At 36.6% G+C, this 17,439-nt stretch overlaps 2 protein-coding genes and 1 long non-coding RNA gene across 9 annotated transcripts; 2 read left to right on the forward strand and 1 right to left on the reverse strand.

Moving 5' to 3' along the window:
- The first annotated feature begins 963 nt into the window (after positions 1 to 963).
- Positions 964 to 2,659, forward strand: LOC113731915 (uncharacterized). Its single transcript, XR_003458619.2, has 2 exons — positions 964 to 1,980; positions 2,423 to 2,659. It is a non-coding gene; the product is annotated as an uncharacterized lncRNA (long non-coding RNA).
- Positions 2,546 to 7,767, reverse strand: LOC140003681 (probable sodium/metabolite cotransporter BASS2, chloroplastic). 6 transcript variants are annotated; one of them, XM_072079845.1, is made up of 8 exons: positions 6,900 to 7,767; positions 6,069 to 6,306; positions 5,014 to 5,177; positions 4,804 to 4,925; positions 4,512 to 4,673; positions 3,606 to 3,678; positions 3,058 to 3,228; positions 2,546 to 2,924 (listed from the first exon to the last, which is right to left on the reverse strand). In XM_072079845.1, exons 1-8 carry the CDS (start codon positions 7,317 to 7,319, stop codon positions 2,889 to 2,891), a joined length of 1,386 nt encoding a protein of 461 aa, XP_071935946.1. In that variant the 5' UTR covers positions 7,320 to 7,767; the 3' UTR covers positions 2,546 to 2,888. The 6 variants fall into 6 exon arrangements, with proteins under 6 accessions (XP_071935946.1, XP_071935947.1, XP_071935948.1 ...); XM_072079846.1 differs by having other exon boundaries at positions 3,606 to 3,666; positions 6,900 to 7,766; XM_072079847.1 differs by having other exon boundaries at positions 5,014 to 5,169; positions 6,166 to 6,306; positions 6,900 to 7,761.
- Positions 7,768 to 12,162: 4,395 nt separating this feature from the next.
- Positions 12,163 to 17,438, forward strand: LOC113731916 (zinc finger CCCH domain-containing protein 40). 2 transcript variants are annotated; one of them, XM_027257433.2, is made up of 5 exons: positions 12,163 to 12,272; positions 12,539 to 12,660; positions 13,701 to 13,970; positions 14,886 to 15,109; positions 16,223 to 17,438. In XM_027257433.2, the coding sequence occupies exons 2-5, from the start codon at positions 12,556 to 12,558 to the stop codon at positions 17,259 to 17,261; spliced, it is 1,638 nt and encodes a 545-aa protein (XP_027113234.2). In that variant the 5' UTR covers positions 12,163 to 12,272; positions 12,539 to 12,555; the 3' UTR covers positions 17,262 to 17,438. The 2 variants fall into 2 exon arrangements, with proteins under 2 accessions (XP_027113234.2, XP_071935952.1); XM_072079851.1 differs by having other exon boundaries at positions 12,166 to 12,399.
- The last annotated feature ends 1 nt before the right edge of the window (position 17,439 follows it).

Below are 17,439 nucleotides of genomic sequence, written 5' to 3' on the forward strand. Positions count from 1 at the left end.
AGGTCTATTAGCATTCATAGTAGTGGATACTATGAAAAAGAAATAGATAGATCTCATGACGGTTTTTCTTTTGATTCCAATAGCATTGGATTTTATGGTCATGATTCTACTGTATCATATAGTACTAACGATAGTGTTAACTATCAAGGGTTTGGATACTATCATCATACTCAGTTCTATTGTATCATATAGTACTAGCGATCATGTTAACTATTAAGAATTTGGATACTACCATCGTACTCAGCAATTCATCTCCAATCTAGAAGTTCTTCCGTCTAATGATTATAGAACACCTAGTCAATCCTCACATCCAGCAAATACACTAGATAACTCTTATACACTACCTACTTAAGGTCCTATGCCACTTCCACATTTGTTTTACCGTTCAACTAAAAATGATGATAACTTTGAACCACATTGTCATTTTATTTGGTATTAACAGGTACGAAAATATAAAATAATAGTATATCTTTTTACATATTTGCCTTTTATTTAATATGATTTCTTTTTGTTTTTGATTGGAGATTGATCATGAAAGAAGCGAAATTATTCCAGCTTTATACTATAAATAAATCCTTATTTTGTATTGTTAATGGTTAATATTACTTTTGCAATTATTAGTTTAAAATTGTGGTCTGTGTTATTTTGATTTTGTTTGTAATGCCATTATATTAAATGATTAAAAGTACTTATTGTGTTTAATATCTATAAAAAATAGTATATTTTACAAATTTTTTTTTGCCATTTTTTTAAATTATTTTTATTTAGCATACTTTTTTTATATTATTAATAATTTTTAAAATATTAAATATTTCAAAATTTGTGTCTTACCGAGACCGCGATCAATATATCGAGATCGATGTGGAATGTTCCCGGCCTCGACCGTGACTTTGAACCATGTCTGGACCCGGAGGCGTCTCGTGTCCATAGGCCATTTACATGTTCAGCAACGTATACAAAAGATGCAAAAGAAATGTGTCTACGTTTGATAAGGATGTAAAAATGATAAAAATGTGCATTAGACCAATAAACAACTAGCTGGCGCATCATCACTTGAGTCGACAAATGTACGCCATGAATTTGATTGGACCAACTGATTTGATCTTTTCATCAGAAGGCTTCCAAAACTCTGAATTCATCAGATCTACTTCTTGCCTTCTTATTTGTTTTTTCATTTTCGGTAAAAACACTCTTGCAAAGTCATTCGATTCAAGGGTTTGCTATGGGATTATTAGTGCCAGTAGTACTAATTTTCAGCCAAGGAACAAAATCACCATTTTCAAAACAAACATATACCAATACATCATGAGTTCATCCCTTGCAGATGCTTGCTTAAGAAAATTCTAGCAACCAATCCACATACAATCTGGGCTTCTTCAATTCTTGAAATTGTCTAATTTTTCTCCTAGAAAAGATCGAACACCCTCCAATTAGACAAAATGGTAGCAGAGCTATGGATGTCGGCCGCTATAGCTAGCATTGGCATCATGCTTATCATAATGCTTCATGTCTGCATTCTTCGAAGATGTGGCGCAGGAACTTCTCGAAATCGGATGATTAACATTACCGGGGCTGTCCCAATTAATCAAGATAGCAGCACAACAGGCACAGAATGCGCAAGCATGTCGATCGATGATTTAAAGAAACTCCCTTGTTTCCAGTACAAGGAAGAAGACCCCAACAAGGAATGTGCTGTGTGCTTGGAGGGCTTCAAGATCGGTGAAGTTTGCAGATTGCTGCCCATTTGCAACCACAGCTTCCATGTTCAGTGCATAGACTCGTGGTTGCAACAGACGGTCCTGTCTGTCGAACATCTGCTGACTCTATTTAGACGCAATAGCCAGTGAGAAATATTTAATATCGTGCATGATTATCATCATTTTCTCCCGTGATTTTGGGATTTGGAATCTGGGTTCGAGCTAGACTCCTATTTGCCTTCTGAAGAAAGACCCTGTTATCTGCCAAACTCCTATTTACCAGGTTGGTTTTTCTGGAAATTTCAGCACACTAACTGCAACACAGCCTCTTCTTCTTGTTGGTGGCTGCTGTAAAAATCTTCAATTTAGTATGGCAAGTTTTTCAGCTAACACAAGTTTTTTCCCCTTCACAAAAAATGAGATGACCTATGCAGAACAAAATGTAATAAAGCATCCATTATATATCGAAGAATTTTATGTTGTTGTTGTCTAATATGTACACCTAAAATTAGTGATCGTAAGCATAAAAAATTCTACTATAAAGAGATTTCTGAGGATTCACACACTTTCTCTTTTTTGTGATTTTATTTTTGGTTCCGACGGCTTGATGTTCCACATCATGCTGTAGTTGTTAGCTAAAGTCACAATCCTTTTTCTTTATCAAGTTTTCTTAAGTTCCGCTGCATGTTTCGTAAAGGCCGTTTGCTGAAATCACAATTCTCCAGGAAGACAGGGCAATCCTGATGGTGCTGGCTCGGACAGCAAATTGAGGGGAGGATTGTTGAAAAATATGAAACAAATTTGTACACATTGCAGCACGCACCATTGTCCTCAAGAAGATTTTCGGAGACGGAGAAATTGATCGATGAAATTCAAGGCCATCGCCGAATAAGCTGTACAGGGTCTCATCAAGGTTGTACAAAAGTTTTTCGAGCAACATACAAATAACTAAATGACCCAAACATGGCAATCCAGTCAACAAAAACTAAGCATTACAAGTAAGAATAATATGACAGTCCTGAACCACAAACGAGTTTGCTGTTGATCCTTTATTTTTCAAGGTAAAGAATTGGCAGGATGACCCAGCTTTCATGCACCCCCACGTCTCCCTATGCCTTAGAGGCTTATACAACCATTTTCTAAAGCACTTTCGTTACTTTTAAGCTGCAGAAACTTCTGTATGAGCTGGATTTAGCAACTCGTAATAACCATACAATCATCCTGCAACTGTTTGAATGCAATTGAATGCAGGCTCAATCACATTTAACTAAAACAGCTCAAAACCTAAACCTCTAAAAACAGAACGAATGATCAGAGGAAAAAGGAAAATATAGCATGTCTTGTGTTACTCAGAACCAACCTTCACATTTTTCTTTGAATCAGAAGGATCTATGTATCTCCAAATGAAACCCAAAGTACTACCCATGATATTCATAATTACAGCCGACATTGCAGGGGGAAATGCGATCATTGGAGAAGAAAAATGGGAGGTAGCTAAAACCACTCCTAATGAGGAATTTTGCATTCCAACCTGCAATGCATGGTGTTAAACGTAAGTTAGATAGAATGCCACATACCTAACTACAGGCAAGAAGACACCCTCCCGTAAGAGCTTGTTTCAATACACTCCGCATACTATGGTGGTTTTTCACAGCTATACATGCCTTATATTGTAAGTATTCATTATATATATGGAAAATTACTGGAAAGGAATGATTTAGAAACATCAACTTCATGGTTCATTAATTTCAGTTACAAGCACTTCACAAAATCTGTAAATGCATGCTGAACGTGTTCGTACCACAACCATATGAACATTCAAAAACTTAATCAAGAACAAGGGATCAATCAAGCATGTAAGTTTGATCAAAACACTAACTATTAACTGATAAATAAGATAAAAATTACCTCAATTGACATGGCGCGTCGTTGAGGCTCTGCAAATCCACCAATTGCAGCAGACAGATAACTGCAAAAAGGCCTCAGAATTTAAAAAAAAAAATAATGAATTAGACAGAAATCAGTGTTTGCATGTTTGCCACAGTTGGACAGCATTCTGTCACTGGTAAAACTATCAACTGCTGTTCTACAACACATCTTAATATTATGAAGTCAATGCAACAGCCGAATATGTTCTTCTAATACTTTACCACAAAAAGGCCCTTTTACTTGGAGAAGCTCTTTCTGGCCAAGTCTATCATAACATCAGCAAATGGAAAAAGGCGAGTGTGGTTCTTAGAGAGCAGGCAACTCAACTAGAAAGGGAACACTCATCAAGACAAGTTATGAGGGAATAGGTGGTTAAGGAAAGACGTTAAAGATCACAAACCCACAAACACTAAAAACTATCTACTTCAGAAGGACATCTTACATGTCCGTATAAAACAATTTCAGCTCAAATTTGCAATTTAAACCGACATGTTGAAGAACAATCGTTGGTTCTTTAAGAACTTATCTGAACATGATATTAAAACTATAAAGTTGAAAATGCAGCCAAAGGCAGAGTAAAAAGCATAGATGAGGCTTTGACCATTATCAATTACGCCTAAGGCAAATATATAAAGGTGATATTTATCCAATATGTAAGACCATCAAGCCAAGTAACCTGTTGAACACCTAGAGTGAAAGCTCAAGACTTCACTTCCTTGACCATTGTCAGTAATTCTGTCATAAAAGCATCTAGTTCTCAAGTTGGCAATGTATCTTTACATGCAACAAAAGTCAAAGAAAAGCTCCTGTAGTTGCAGGTTAAGACCAAAGAGGAGATGAAACTTTAAAAGTTTCCAATCAAAGCCAAGAAAAAGAAAATCTTACCCAACAAAAAAACCTGCAAAATGCAGCATCAGCACAGAAACAATTACAATCCCTAATTCACTTGAGAGGATTGTATGGACAGGAGAAAGCAGAGGAAGATCAGATGATGGTGAAGCACCAACCATTGAAGATTTAAGATGAATGACATTTTCTGAGAACACACTGAGACATGGAAAAGCAAGAATTAGATTGCATATACATACTGTTGGTGATGTTGCACCATAAGAAGCAGAAAGAAAGACATAAAAGACAAGAAAATCAATTATCTAAATCAATTTTTTACAACTACAACCTGCAAGCCAACAAAGATGATGCTAAAACAGCAAGCAATGGTGCAAAAGGTGTAATGCATTTCACAGCATCTGGCCAAATACTCTGCATAGAGGAACCTAGCAGGATTGGAGCAACCACCACCTAAAAATTAATCATAAGGACAATGAAAGAGTTAAAAATACATTTTCACGGGTAGGAGAATAGTGAAAACAATGTTGCATAAGCACACCTGCAGAGTGCTGATGGAAAGTTTAACCGCATCCACAGAAACATAAGCTCCTGCTAGAATCTTGGTCAGCAGGGGAGTAAGAACCACTGCTCCCAGAGTTGTGCATACTGTCATTACAACTGACAAAGGTACATCCCCTTGAGCAATTAAGGTAACCTGAAAAACTATTACAAAGAACTGAAATGAATGGGAAGCAACAGATGGTAACAGCAATATAACCATCACAGCACACACCAACTCAAAAGTTCTTTGCCTTCATGTATTGCACATCTAAAAAATGCTGAAGAAAAGGTGACATGCGATCATTTTCCTTTCTTTCAAGTGAAAGAACAGATGATCTTTACATAGTAAGGAACTATGTCCCCCTTCCTTTGACTTTTGATAGTCACAATAGTAAGACTTGCTCCTGTGATGAAAAAGTTCTATTGGCCTTTTATTTAAGTGATGGTAAGTTAAAGATAAGACATCTAGGCAATATAAAGAACAAGCTACATTTTTTGCAATTAAGCATTCACTTCCAACAATCACAACGCACATGTGTTAGCACAAATTTCTGCAGATATCTTCATCTAGAACCCACTGCCAACTTAAGGACAACAAATTCGCTGAGAGAAATTCCTGTTCCTTTACTACTGCACGACGTCAAAGCTCACCTGGTGATATCAAACTTCAGAAGCAAAAAAGTACTACTATACAGTATAAACTCATCTCAAGAGGGTAGAGGTTGAAATTAGGCTTCCATTTAGGATCAAGTTGAGAAACAAAGGTAGACAGGCATAACCTAGATAACTTGGAATGTTAACTCACCTTCCAACAGAAGATTACCCACTACCAACTAAAGGGCTCTTTATGGCAAAGCATTATACCTCTTCATCCTCTACTACAAAATCTCAATCTTGAAGGCAAAACATTAGAGTGAATTCAAAAAACCTTCACGATAGGTTTATAGTCCATTTAGAACATAATTTGCCCATAAGGTTTGCCTTTTAATTTGGTTTCTGAAACCTTTCAATAGTTCCCAAAAAAAAGGATGGGTATCCTAGGAGCAGACGTACAGCAGCTTACAACAGCAAAGCAAATCATATATCTGATACCACCGATCTTCAACCATTGTAGAACAGGACAAAGAGGATAGATAGCGATCAAGCTCACCACATTGGAAGCTGTACCACCAGGGCAACAAGCAAGCAATATTAAACCAACTGACATAACTGGTGGAAGCCCCAGAGACTTGCTAATTATCCATCCAAAGGCTGGCATAATGGTATACTGAGCAGCACATCCATAAAGTATCTAAAAATGAGAGAAGTTACTAGCATTATAGCTTGTTAAATATATTAATCTGGCAAGTATGCAAGCACATGCAAAGTTTGGCATGATACTCTTTCAGCACCAAATCCAACTTAATTTTCCATCACAATCTCTAAACAACTGATCACTACTAAGTAGTTGCTACAGAAATACCATTCTTTTCTGAAAATTTACTTGTCAAAAAGGTATCGTGTATAAGTGGACTATCATACTAAGCAGTATCCGACTTCCTAGTCAGCAAAATAAGCACTCAATCGGAACAAATTGGGCATTTAATTTTGATAAACTTAATGTTGTCTTCAACATTTTCTCTGAATTCTTAAATAAAAAAAGGACAAAAAAGAACTGATCTTTAGCCTGATGACATACAAGTTCATCACTAACTAGCATCTCACTTCAAGAATTTTCATCTTGAAGTTGAAACCAAGTAAAAATTGACGGAAAGAAGAACATGAAGAGGTGCAACGAAATTAAAGTTCCAGAAAAGAATCTAAATCACGCGAAAATCTCCATTAATCCCAAGTAACAGTTGCAAGAATAGAATTCCAAAAATGAGAACCAATTTAAGAACTCACAGAAAAGGGTCTTTGCCTGAACAAGTTGATCAAATCTTTGAGCTCTAAAGTAAGACCCATTGCCAGCATAATAAACCCAAGTGACAAGCTATATGAAGCTGGACCTTTCTCCACAAACCATGAAAAAGTCGATGGCTTTAAGCAGGCAATAATCCCCCCAACAGTAACGTAGACAGGATAAAGGCTTGCTAAGGCGGACAATACATTTTCCCATCCGGGCTTTTCTGGATTCTCACGCACAGGCTGCAGGCTAAGGGAATCTTCACTAGCACACTTGATAATGGGTATAGCTAAGCTTTGTTTGGGTAAAAGATTTGATTTTGGGGAATCGATGGGCTTGAGAGGCTTAAAAATGGTAAAATTTCTGTGGGTTTGTGAAGGTTTAGCGAATGATGGAGTGAAGCAGAGAGAGATTGACATTGCTACAGAGGAAAGAATTAGCGGCTGGAAGGAAAGAATAATAAATTCAAGAATTTTTTGCAAGTCTGATGCTCATTCCTAGTAGTCCTAGCTTTTAGTGTGTGTAGTGTGTTCCCTTGGCGGTTTTTGGCTTTGATAGATCGGTGAATAGGTCTCGACAGCGGAATCTTGAAGATGACGATCTTCCATGTACAATCTGGTCGCGGTTAATCAACTTAAATCTGCTGGGACCTCCGGATCATGGGACCAGAGAGGATGCTTTTGATAAATAAATGATAAGAGAAAATATCGAATTCCTGCAAAGGTGCGTTCACGGTTATCAGTTTTTGTTTTTATTTTTTGTTTTATTTCGTCTGAAGAAATTGTAGAGGGGACTCGGTAGGTGAAGCCAAGCCAAAGTCCAAGGCATAACAACACAGATTGATAGTAATATGTTTGTTGCACGGTTTTGAGATAATCCAATTCAGCATGTTCAGACCTAATGTGTTTTTTTTTTTTTATCAATCAGACCTAATGTGTTTGGACATATTAGATAGGGATAATTTCAGAAACCTCCCCTGAGGTTTCTGACACTTTCACTGACATCCCCTGAGGTTCTCAAAATTTCACTTACCTCCCTTGATAAAAAATTGGGCCCCTTTTCTGACGTCATCAGGGCCAAAATTACAGATATATCCCAAGTAGTTGGGGTTAATTACTACCGTTTAGTTACATAATGGCATCTGATATGATTAATTAAGCTTAACAACAATAATAGAAACTTGATTCCTGATACATGAATTAATCCAGTCATTTTGGGAGTAAGGCGCCAATTGAGCTGCAATATTGGCGCCATTTTTTGTGCCTGGTGTGATTTGACAAGAGGAAATAACAAGATCACATATAAGATCACTTATATGTGGTCTTATACGACATTCTGGATATAGGAAAAGAAACAGAGGAAATAACAAGAACAAAAATGGAAAGGAAATTGTGATCAAACCAGTGGTCCTAATATGCACTGGAGTAGCGGCAACAAAGTGAAGAATTAATTGTTATTTTGAAATAGTTGCAAACACAACAGGAAAGGTACAAATTTATTTGTTCCTTTAACTTTCCTTTCCTGGTGCTGCGAAAAGCTACATGACACCTTTGCTAGTGTTGCTCAATTCCACCTCTGTCTTTTGTCTAAATGTTGATATTGAACATTCATTTTGGTTGTTAAGTGGATTTTTGAGTTAATCATTATGTCTTAACTTAACTCAATTCTCAGAATGCGAGCTCGTACTAAGCTCCACCGCCAACCCTCCATTTCGAAAAAAAAAGACAAAAGCAAAACAAAAGCAAACACACGAAGCGCAGAATAACGTTGAAACCCGCAAACGGGATTCTGTGTTTTTTCTATTTCAAGGTTAGCTCGCATGCGGGTTAATGTTATATTTGAGCGCGAGAAGAAAAAATTGGTAATTAGGCTCTTTGGGCATTATAAGTAAATATTTAAATTAATGGCAGTTTTATTACACCAATATTATTGTATTATCATTATTATGATTATTGTATTATTTCTTATGCAAATATAACATTTAATTATCCAAGCAGTTTGATTTTATTTTTACAATTTATAAAATTTTTATCACTTATATAATATTTTTAAAACCCTAATACATTTATATTTGATTTTATTTTTCAAATTTATAAGATTTTTATTTAAAAAAATGGGATACGGATAAGATATCCGGTTGGTTCGATTTGCATAGGTGCATATGAGAATATCCGAATACTCCTGAAACCCGCAAGCGGGATTCTGTGTTTTTTCTATTTCAAGGTTAGCTCGCATGCGGGTTAATGTTATATTTGAGCGCGAGAAGAAAAAATTGGTAATTAGGCTCTTTGGGCATTATAAGTAAATATTTAAATTAATGGCAGTTTTATTACACCAATATTATTGTATTATCATTATTATGATTATTGTATTATTTCTTATGCAAATATAACATTTAATTATCCAAGCAGTTTGATTTTATTTTTACAATTTATAAAATTTTTATCACTTATATAATATTTTTAAAACCCTAATACATCTAAATTTGAATCTAATTTTCTACAAGTCATACTTATAAATGCGAAATCTAACAAAAAAGTTAAATACAATTTTTGCAGGTCAAATTTAACAAATGCGAGCTATTTGCAAAATTTTAAATATTTGCAACATTTTTTAAAACAAAAATTAGAAGCTTTCTGCAAATAATTCCCTACCTCTCAAAAAATACCAAAATAAAAAAGATAAGAGCTCGCATTTGCTTCCTAGAAATAATTCCCTAGCTCTTAAAAAAGGAAAAAAAAAATTGAGAAGAGCTCGCATTCCACGAATGCGAGCTCAATAACCAGAGCTCGCATTCCACGAATGCGAGCTCTTGTAAGCTCGCATTTGTGAAATTCACAAATGCGAAGACCCCCCTGACGGAAATTAAACCCAAAATCACCCCTTTTGTAGAATTTTTTTAAAATTCATCACAAAGTTGGAAATTTCTCAATAGAAATACAACTTGTCTGGATTCCTTTCACTCTCTGATATCATTACGGTTGCTTTGCGATTACAGCGGCAAAACCTGTTTTTAATTTAGAAAGATGTAGGTGAATTCCATGATTCTCCCCTATGGCTTGAAGAGGCCATGGTTGCAGCTAAAACTTTTTACTCAGAGCTCTAATTGTAGCACAGCAAATGCACTTGTTATCACTCCAAATTAGTAGCAAAGAATGTTAATAGCTTGAAACCTCAGAGGTAGTTAAGTTGCTTTGCTTTATATGCTATTGCTACTGAAACAGCAAACCTTCTGGCCGTTGCAATTTGCAGCTAGCCGTTGCAAAATCTGCCAAATAACTGTTGCATGGCACATCTGGTGCATGCAATTTTTTGTATTGCACTTACCCCCCCTCAACTTTACTAATTAGTCCAAATCATTTATTCTTCTTTGAATCTTCTACTAATACAACTTCTGCAAAGGGTAGCTATGGAATAAAAATACCTTCTCACACATGAAAATAATATTTTAATCTGATTTGGACTGGATTGTTACCACAAAATCAAAAGCAAGGGAGGTAAGTGAAATTTTGAGAACCTCAGGGGATGTCAGTGAAAGTGTCAGAAACCTCAGGGGAGGTTTCTGAAATTATCCCTATTAGATAACTAAAATTAGACCATCTTAGGCCCTGTTTATAACCCAACAACAGGAAGATACAGAAGGTACGATGAGGTTGAGATTTGCAACAGAAAAGCTGAAAGACAGCCCACAAATGGCGATTGGGGTCACAATTTCAATGGACAACCAACGCCCCTTCTAGGGTTAGGCATTACAAGAGAGAAGTATTAGGCAACAACTCATCGATGAGGTAGCAGCTATCAAACTTCTGATGAGCAAAGCTGCAGTATAGAACTGGAGTAAGATTGAGGTCCAAATTCACAATAAGCAAGCTCTCAACCGCATCCTGTCTAGGAAAACTCAGGATATGAGATTAGCTGCCCTGTTGGAAGACATTCATCGTTTAAAGTTGTTGTTTCATATGTGCTCCTTTTGTTTAGTTAGTAAGGATCATAATCATATTAATAATAGGATTAGCTCATGTACTTTAGACATCATTCAAGTTGGGGAGTTTTGGATTCCTCAGTGTCAAAATACACTGATTGTATAAAATCACATCGAATCCTTGTTCGATACTGTAAAACTTTTATTAATCTATAAAATCACTTATCGTTTCAAAAAAAAAATACTAAGTATTTAGTCAGATTGAATCTCTAAATGTTATATTCCTAGATTTCCAGTAATTTTCATTTATCTTGCTTCTCTAAGTTTTTTTTTTTTTTTTTTAATTTATCACCTACAAGCTACATTCTTAATCAACGAACCGGTCTTTCAAGTGTGTCATCCAAATTAAAGCTACCTCCTAAGTGTACTTGAATGCAAGACAAGTGACTCTTTAGCAAAATTTACGTACTCTTGTTTAGGTGACACGGATTGAGTTCACATAAAAACATCTATAGTAAGCAAAAGTGTTCCATTTGACCAATAATATATATAATTAACCTTTTATACACTAATAATTAGTAATTTTTTTACCCTAATAATGATGAGTATATATCACTAATGTGTAATTTGAATTTTAAATTTGAAGTCATATTATGTGATATCATCCAAATTCGCAAATGTGTAAAAAAAAAGTTGTATCATAATCGTGTATAAAAAACTTACTCATAATATATTATAATATTAGTATAAAAAATTTACTCATAATATATTATGATATTTCCTCGCCGATCTCTACTTGCAAATTGAATTCTAAACAATAAATTGAATTATAGCACTCTAATAAATTTTTTTTTCTTTCTTCTTTGTCAAAAGTGGCACTCTAATATCTACTGCTGAAATTTGCCAACCACATTAGTTTGACATTAGTTATTTTTATTTTCGCATTTTTTTCCTTTTTCTTATCTCTGCCATTTATTAAATTTCTCCTTCCTTTAAAGCTTGGGGGTGGAATCCTGCCTTTCTATTTATTCTAAGTAATTTTTATTTTATTAATAAATTCTCATTACGTACTAATCATTACTAAAAATAAAAATTAAGTACAGAGTATAGATATTTTACTTATATTTTATATTTTTCTTCATCTTCTTTTCCTTTCTTATGCTTGTTAACAATTTATTTGACACTTAAACAAATACAATTATTTTTCTGTAATTGTTTAGTGCATTTTTCTGAAGAAAAAACAGAAAGGAAAAATGTTCTAGAGGGGTAATTTGGTGATTGACCCTTGATTACGAGGGGCAATACGTACTTAAGCCAAAAGAAAACTAGTATTAGTAGAAGATAGGCAGGGTAAGGAGAGAGAAAATTCCCAATTGTATAGCTCCTTCGTCCTTGGCCTCTCCGCGTCCTTGCTCCGCCGCCTTCTTGCGGCTTCGCCTGTGTATATACGGTAAAGTTGCAGCCACCTCTTTGGTTGGACTCGCTTGGGTCACATTCCTATCGAGTATATTCTCTCTGTATAAAACGAGCTTCTGAAATCTAAAGCGCCCACTCTAATTTCCACAGAAATCAAGAAGGTGCTGCATATTGCTACAGCCTCTCCTCAATAATTTCAAAAAATAAAGCTCCTTTTATCGTGTTAATCCTCCAATTTACGCGTTTGGGTCGTCTATTTATGTTTATTTGGTTACTTATGAATTTCAACTTTTTTTGCAGAGTGAAATTCTGATGAAATGGCGCACAGACTATTGAGAGACGCTGAAGCAGACGGATGGGAACGATCCGACTTCCCTATCATATGCGAGTCTTGCCTCGGCGACAGCCCTTATGTTCGAATGGTAATGTTTCTGTTGTTACCCGCCCTCTCAGCTTTATAGCTTTTCTGGGTTAATTAGGGCTTTTTTTTCCTTTTCCCCAATTTGGTGTTTTGTGAAGTAAATTGATAGTCTTCGGACGTTTTACTTTAATTAAGGCAACGTGAAGTCCAAATCTTGCTTGACAGCGTTTTAACTTTCTTTATGAATTTGATTACTGGATTTATACAAGTATTTTGTAGTATATGCATTGGAAGTTTGGCAATATTCGTTAGCCCAATGTCTGTTATAAAATTGGGAACTGGGGGTGGGCAGTGTGGGAGATGAGGAATCTTTTTTTATTTGTGTGGCAAAACACTTTGGAGTTTTTTAAACATAACATTTATCGTGGATATGTCAGGTTTCCATTTAGCTGCAAAGTTAGTATCCCGGGAAATTTGTTCTCAGTTACATTTATTCTTGGTATATGCTACGGTCTAATTATGAATCGAATGCTCAGCTTATAATTGCTCGTAGCATAGCTGTTTGTCATATAAACTATGGATTGCTGGTTTACATTTTTTATTGTGAAGGGAAAATTGACTCTAGATGGGTAGCAGAAATACGTTGTAGTTAGAATTTTGTAAGTGTGCAAGAAGGAATGTGACTAGCTCTAGTAAGCTAGTAAAAACAGAGACTTTGGCTGGGATAAAGGTGGGTGCTAGATGAGTAGATGTTCGAAATATATACTGTGACTCACAACCTTGAAACAAGGATTTTTTATTGACCTCTCTGAGTGATGTTATTGGCTGCGGCTGGCTTAATTTCGTCGATCTCTTCACCACCCACCTCTTTTTTCTCTGTATGTATCTTTCCTGTAGCTGCTCTACTGACCTTAATTGTAAAGGTGGTTCACATTGTTCGGATTCAGCTATCTAATTGATTTTACTATGAGGAATAATTCTATACTGCATTTCTTAAACCTTTTATGCAGCTATCTCAGTTATATAATGATCCTATATCTGATTTTTAGAACATCTTGGCTGACTATTGTCAATGTTGTCAATTTTGATGGTTGCTTTTAGACAAAAGCAGATTATGACAAGGAGTGCAAGATTTGCACACGGCCTTTCACTGTTTTCAGGTGGAGGCCTGGTCGTGATGCAAGGTATAAGAAAAGTGAGATCTGTCAGACTTGCAGTAAGCTGAAGAATGTTTGTCAAGTTTGTCTTCTGGATCTAGAATATGGTTTACCTGTTCAGGTTCGAGACACCGCATTAAGCATTAATTCAAATGATGCCATCCCAAAGAGTGATGTGAACAGAGAATACTTTGCTGAGGAGCATGATCGCAGGGTATGTAGCTTTGCTCATGGTTTTGTTAGATTAACCTGATGATTGTATGTGGATGATGAAGCAGGTAAAATAATAAAGTAAACTGATTCTAGCCTGTTAACATATTTATGGCCAAAAATGCTACACAGTTAAAAAATTTGAAACTCCCTGCTTTCCACAATTAGAGGTGCTTTTTCTGAATCCAACTTTCCAAGAATAGCATACTTAATGTGATACTGTCTACTCCTTTTTATATTACTCTCCATAAATAATAATGGTCTTTAACTTTTTTCTATAACTAATTTTGGGACATCTTTCCAATGAAAAGCATTGCATTACAATGTGATGTGGGGAAGAAATCCTAGTCTTCATTTTGGGCAGTTCAAATGAACATCTTACTAATGGAAAAGCAAAAAGAGCAACAAAGTTCTCTATCCCCCTCTATTTGGGTCTGAGATTCCTTGAGCCTAGTACTTCCCTTATGCTCTGTTTGATATATACTTCCTGATAGGCAATGTTCACGTTTTTATTCAGTTAGGTTGTCCTCTTCCTTATTTTTTTTTCCGGGTGTATGTGTGGTATAGTTATCTGTATTGTTTTCTCTTATTTTTCCTGCTCTGGGTCAAATTATGGATGCAGTAAACTTTTGTGTATATTCTTCTTTTTATCCCTTTTTGTGCTTGTCAGAAAAGCTGTCATGTTAACAACACTTAGCTGAGAGCCTGATATACAGCCAAAACAAGTTGGACTGAAAGTCCATTGCTGTCTCATGAAGTAGAAAACTGCTACTTTTAATTTGTCACCTGTTGTCAGCCACCAGGGGAATTTTTTTTTTTTCCTGTCTTTTGTTTTTCTATTTGGTCAGGAGCACATATAGAATATGGTTTATTATGCTAGTCTCTTCAACTTTTGGGACTTACTCTTCCCCTTTTGCAGGCAAGAGCAGGAATAGATTATGAATCTTCCTATGGGAAGGTGCGGCCAAATGACACAATTCTAAAGCTTCAAAGGACAACTCCCTATTACAAGAGAAATCGTGCTCATGTTTGCAGTTTCTATGTCCGTGGACAATGTACAAGGGGTCTCGAGTGCCCATACAGACATGAGATGCCAGTTACTGGGGAACTATCTCAGCAAAACATCAAGGACCGTTACTATGGGTATGTAAAACTATGGACCTTTTTCCTCTATTTTCAGTGATATTGTTCGATTTGCTGCATGTGTAGTATGCAGTTGTATATTAAAGTCATATCCATCTCAAATTATCCTGTATGTGAAACATTTAGCAGCGTCATTGTGGAAGGAGAGTGATACTGGTGATTTTAACTAACACATTCACTTTCAGAGCTTTTTCTCTTGGAAATTGTGTATTAGATGCTCATGCTATTAAAGAGTGAAGGCAGGTGTTTTGCGGTGCAAGTGTAGAAACTTTTTCAGATTTATGACTTCTCAAAGAAAGAGAAAATGCATGAACAGAAACCAATGATTTGATTTTAGTTCTGCGAGGGTGTGATAAGTTTGTTGCTTTGAATCAAAGTTGGAGAATTTTTCCTTTTTATAATTTAGTTGATAGTTTTCCATATGTAGCTGTAAAAGAACGAATGATATTGTGCCTTTATCTAGTAAGAATTGGTTTAAGTCAATGTTTTGTAGGCTCTGAAGTGATGTCAAACTAACATTATGTCGTGTTTTATTGCTGATGGATGTCCTACATGGTATTGCTGAAAGATGATCTCATTCTTGCATATATCTCCATTTTCAACAGAAGTATTCCTGAAATTAAGTGAACTCGTAGTTTTAAGTAGTTGCTTAATATGCTTCAGTGTGGCATCGATGTTCAATGCCATCATATGTTTATTTAATGTTGAAAACATTATTGTTATTGATTTTTGAAGCTTGCAGAGGAGCATGTCTGGAGCTGTTATCCTTGTAAAAAGTACATTCGTTCTTGTCTAATTTACTCATAAGATTTGGTCCCTGAGTGCATAAAACACCAGAGGAAAACTATGATTTACGCCTTTTATCCCAGTTTGCTTCTATAGTTGCTTTTGTTACCTTGCTGAACCTGATATATGCTAGCTTGGGTTTGTCGGTGGCTCCATGTCTTTATTCTTTATTGTGTTCTGTGATTTATATAATCTCTATTTTGGTGCACTTCCATATCTAGGTTGTGGTGTAAATGTGGTATATTACTTATTGGGAGGCTTCTTGTTAGTATCCTGTCAATTGCATCAACCTGTTCTGATTTATTACCCATTTCATTTTGCTTGTAGAGTCAATGATCCAGTGGCAATGAAGCTTCTCAACAAGGCTGGTGAAATGCCTTCGCTTGAGCCCCCTGAAGATGAGAACATAAGAACCCTCTATGTGGGTGGACTTGATGCAAGAATCACTGAGCAAGATCTGAGGGATCACTTCTATGCTCATGGTGAAATTGAATCCATAAAGATGGTGCTCCAACGAGCTTGTGCATTTGTAGCTTACACGACAAGAGAAGGTGCTGAGAAAGCAGCTGAAGAACTTGCAAACAAACTGGTAATAAAGGGTCTGAGGCTGAAGCTGCTTTGGGGGAGACCACAAGCACCAAAACCAGAATCTGAAATCTCTGATGAAGCAAGACAGCAGGCGGCAGTGGCTCATAGTGGTTTGTTGCCTAGGGCTGTTATATCACAGCAGCAGAACCAGCCTCTTCAGCCACCAGGCACACATGACCAACCCCCAGCTATGCCCTACTTTAATATTCCTCCACAGCCTCAGCAGGAGAGGGCATTTTATCCCTCGATGGATCCTCAAAGAATGGGTGCTCTTGTACCATCCCAAGATGGAGCTTCAAGTGGACCATCAGGGAGTGGTGATAACAGAAGTGGTCCGGAGAAGCAGCATCAGGGGCAGCATTATGCTTACCCTGGTGGACCACCACCTCCTCAAGGTCAATTCTATCAGCAATATTATCCCCCTTACGGGTATATGCCACCTCCACCGCCTCCTTATCAGCAATACCCCCCCTATCCGGCTTCAATGGTTCCACCACCTCCCAGTACTGGGACAAATCATCAACACCCCCCTCCTTATCAGTCTAGAGTGCCTCCACCTCCCACCGGCACAGACCAATCAGCTTATCAGCACAGAGCACCACCTGGGTCCAATCAACAGCATCATCCTCCTTATCAGTCTGGAGTGCCGACACCATCACCCAGTGCTCCACCGCCAGCTACCGGTGAGCAACATCATGCTAGAGTTCCTTCCGCTAGTGGTGAACAAGCAGGGACAAGTCAGCAGATGCCATCATCGGAGACGGATCAGCAATCATAACCTGTTTTGCTTCGTTATCTTTTGTGTGCTGATAATGTGTATTAATGATTGAGAATTGCGGCTGCTAAAGATTATACACACGCAGTTAGTTTCAATTAAGCTGTTGTTTGCGTGAAGAATATTCAAATATTTGCTCAAATTTGTTGGTATATCCGTCGAAGGTTTTCAATTTGTACAC

Source organism: Coffea arabica, chromosome 2e (genome assembly GCF_036785885.1).
Source record: "Coffea arabica cultivar ET-39 chromosome 2e, Coffea Arabica ET-39 HiFi, whole genome shotgun sequence".
NCBI classification, from domain to species: Eukaryota; Viridiplantae; Streptophyta; class Magnoliopsida; order Gentianales; family Rubiaceae; genus Coffea; species Coffea arabica.

Coding starts and splice junctions, on each gene's coding strand:
- LOC140003681 (XM_072079845.1), bottom strand. CDS start 7,319: ATGTCAATCTCTCTCTGCTTCACTCCATCATTCGCTAAACCTTCACAA. Junction 6,307..6,899: donor TCAGGCAAAGACCCTTTTCT/GTGAGTTCTTAA, acceptor TCTCATTTTTAG/ATACTTTATGGATGTGCTGC. Junction 5,178..6,068: donor CTTTGCTGTTGTAAGCTGCT/GTACGTCTGCTC, acceptor TCTTTGTAATAG/TTTTTCAGGTTACCTTAATT.
- LOC113731916 (XM_027257433.2), top strand. CDS start 12,556: ATGGCGCACAGACTATTGAGAGACGCTGAAGCAGACGGATGGGAACGA. Junction 12,661..13,700: donor ACAGCCCTTATGTTCGAATG/GTAATGTTTCTG, acceptor GGTTGCTTTTAG/ACAAAAGCAGATTATGACAA. Junction 15,110..16,222: donor ATCAAGGACCGTTACTATGG/GTATGTAAAACT, acceptor TTTTGCTTGTAG/AGTCAATGATCCAGTGGCAA.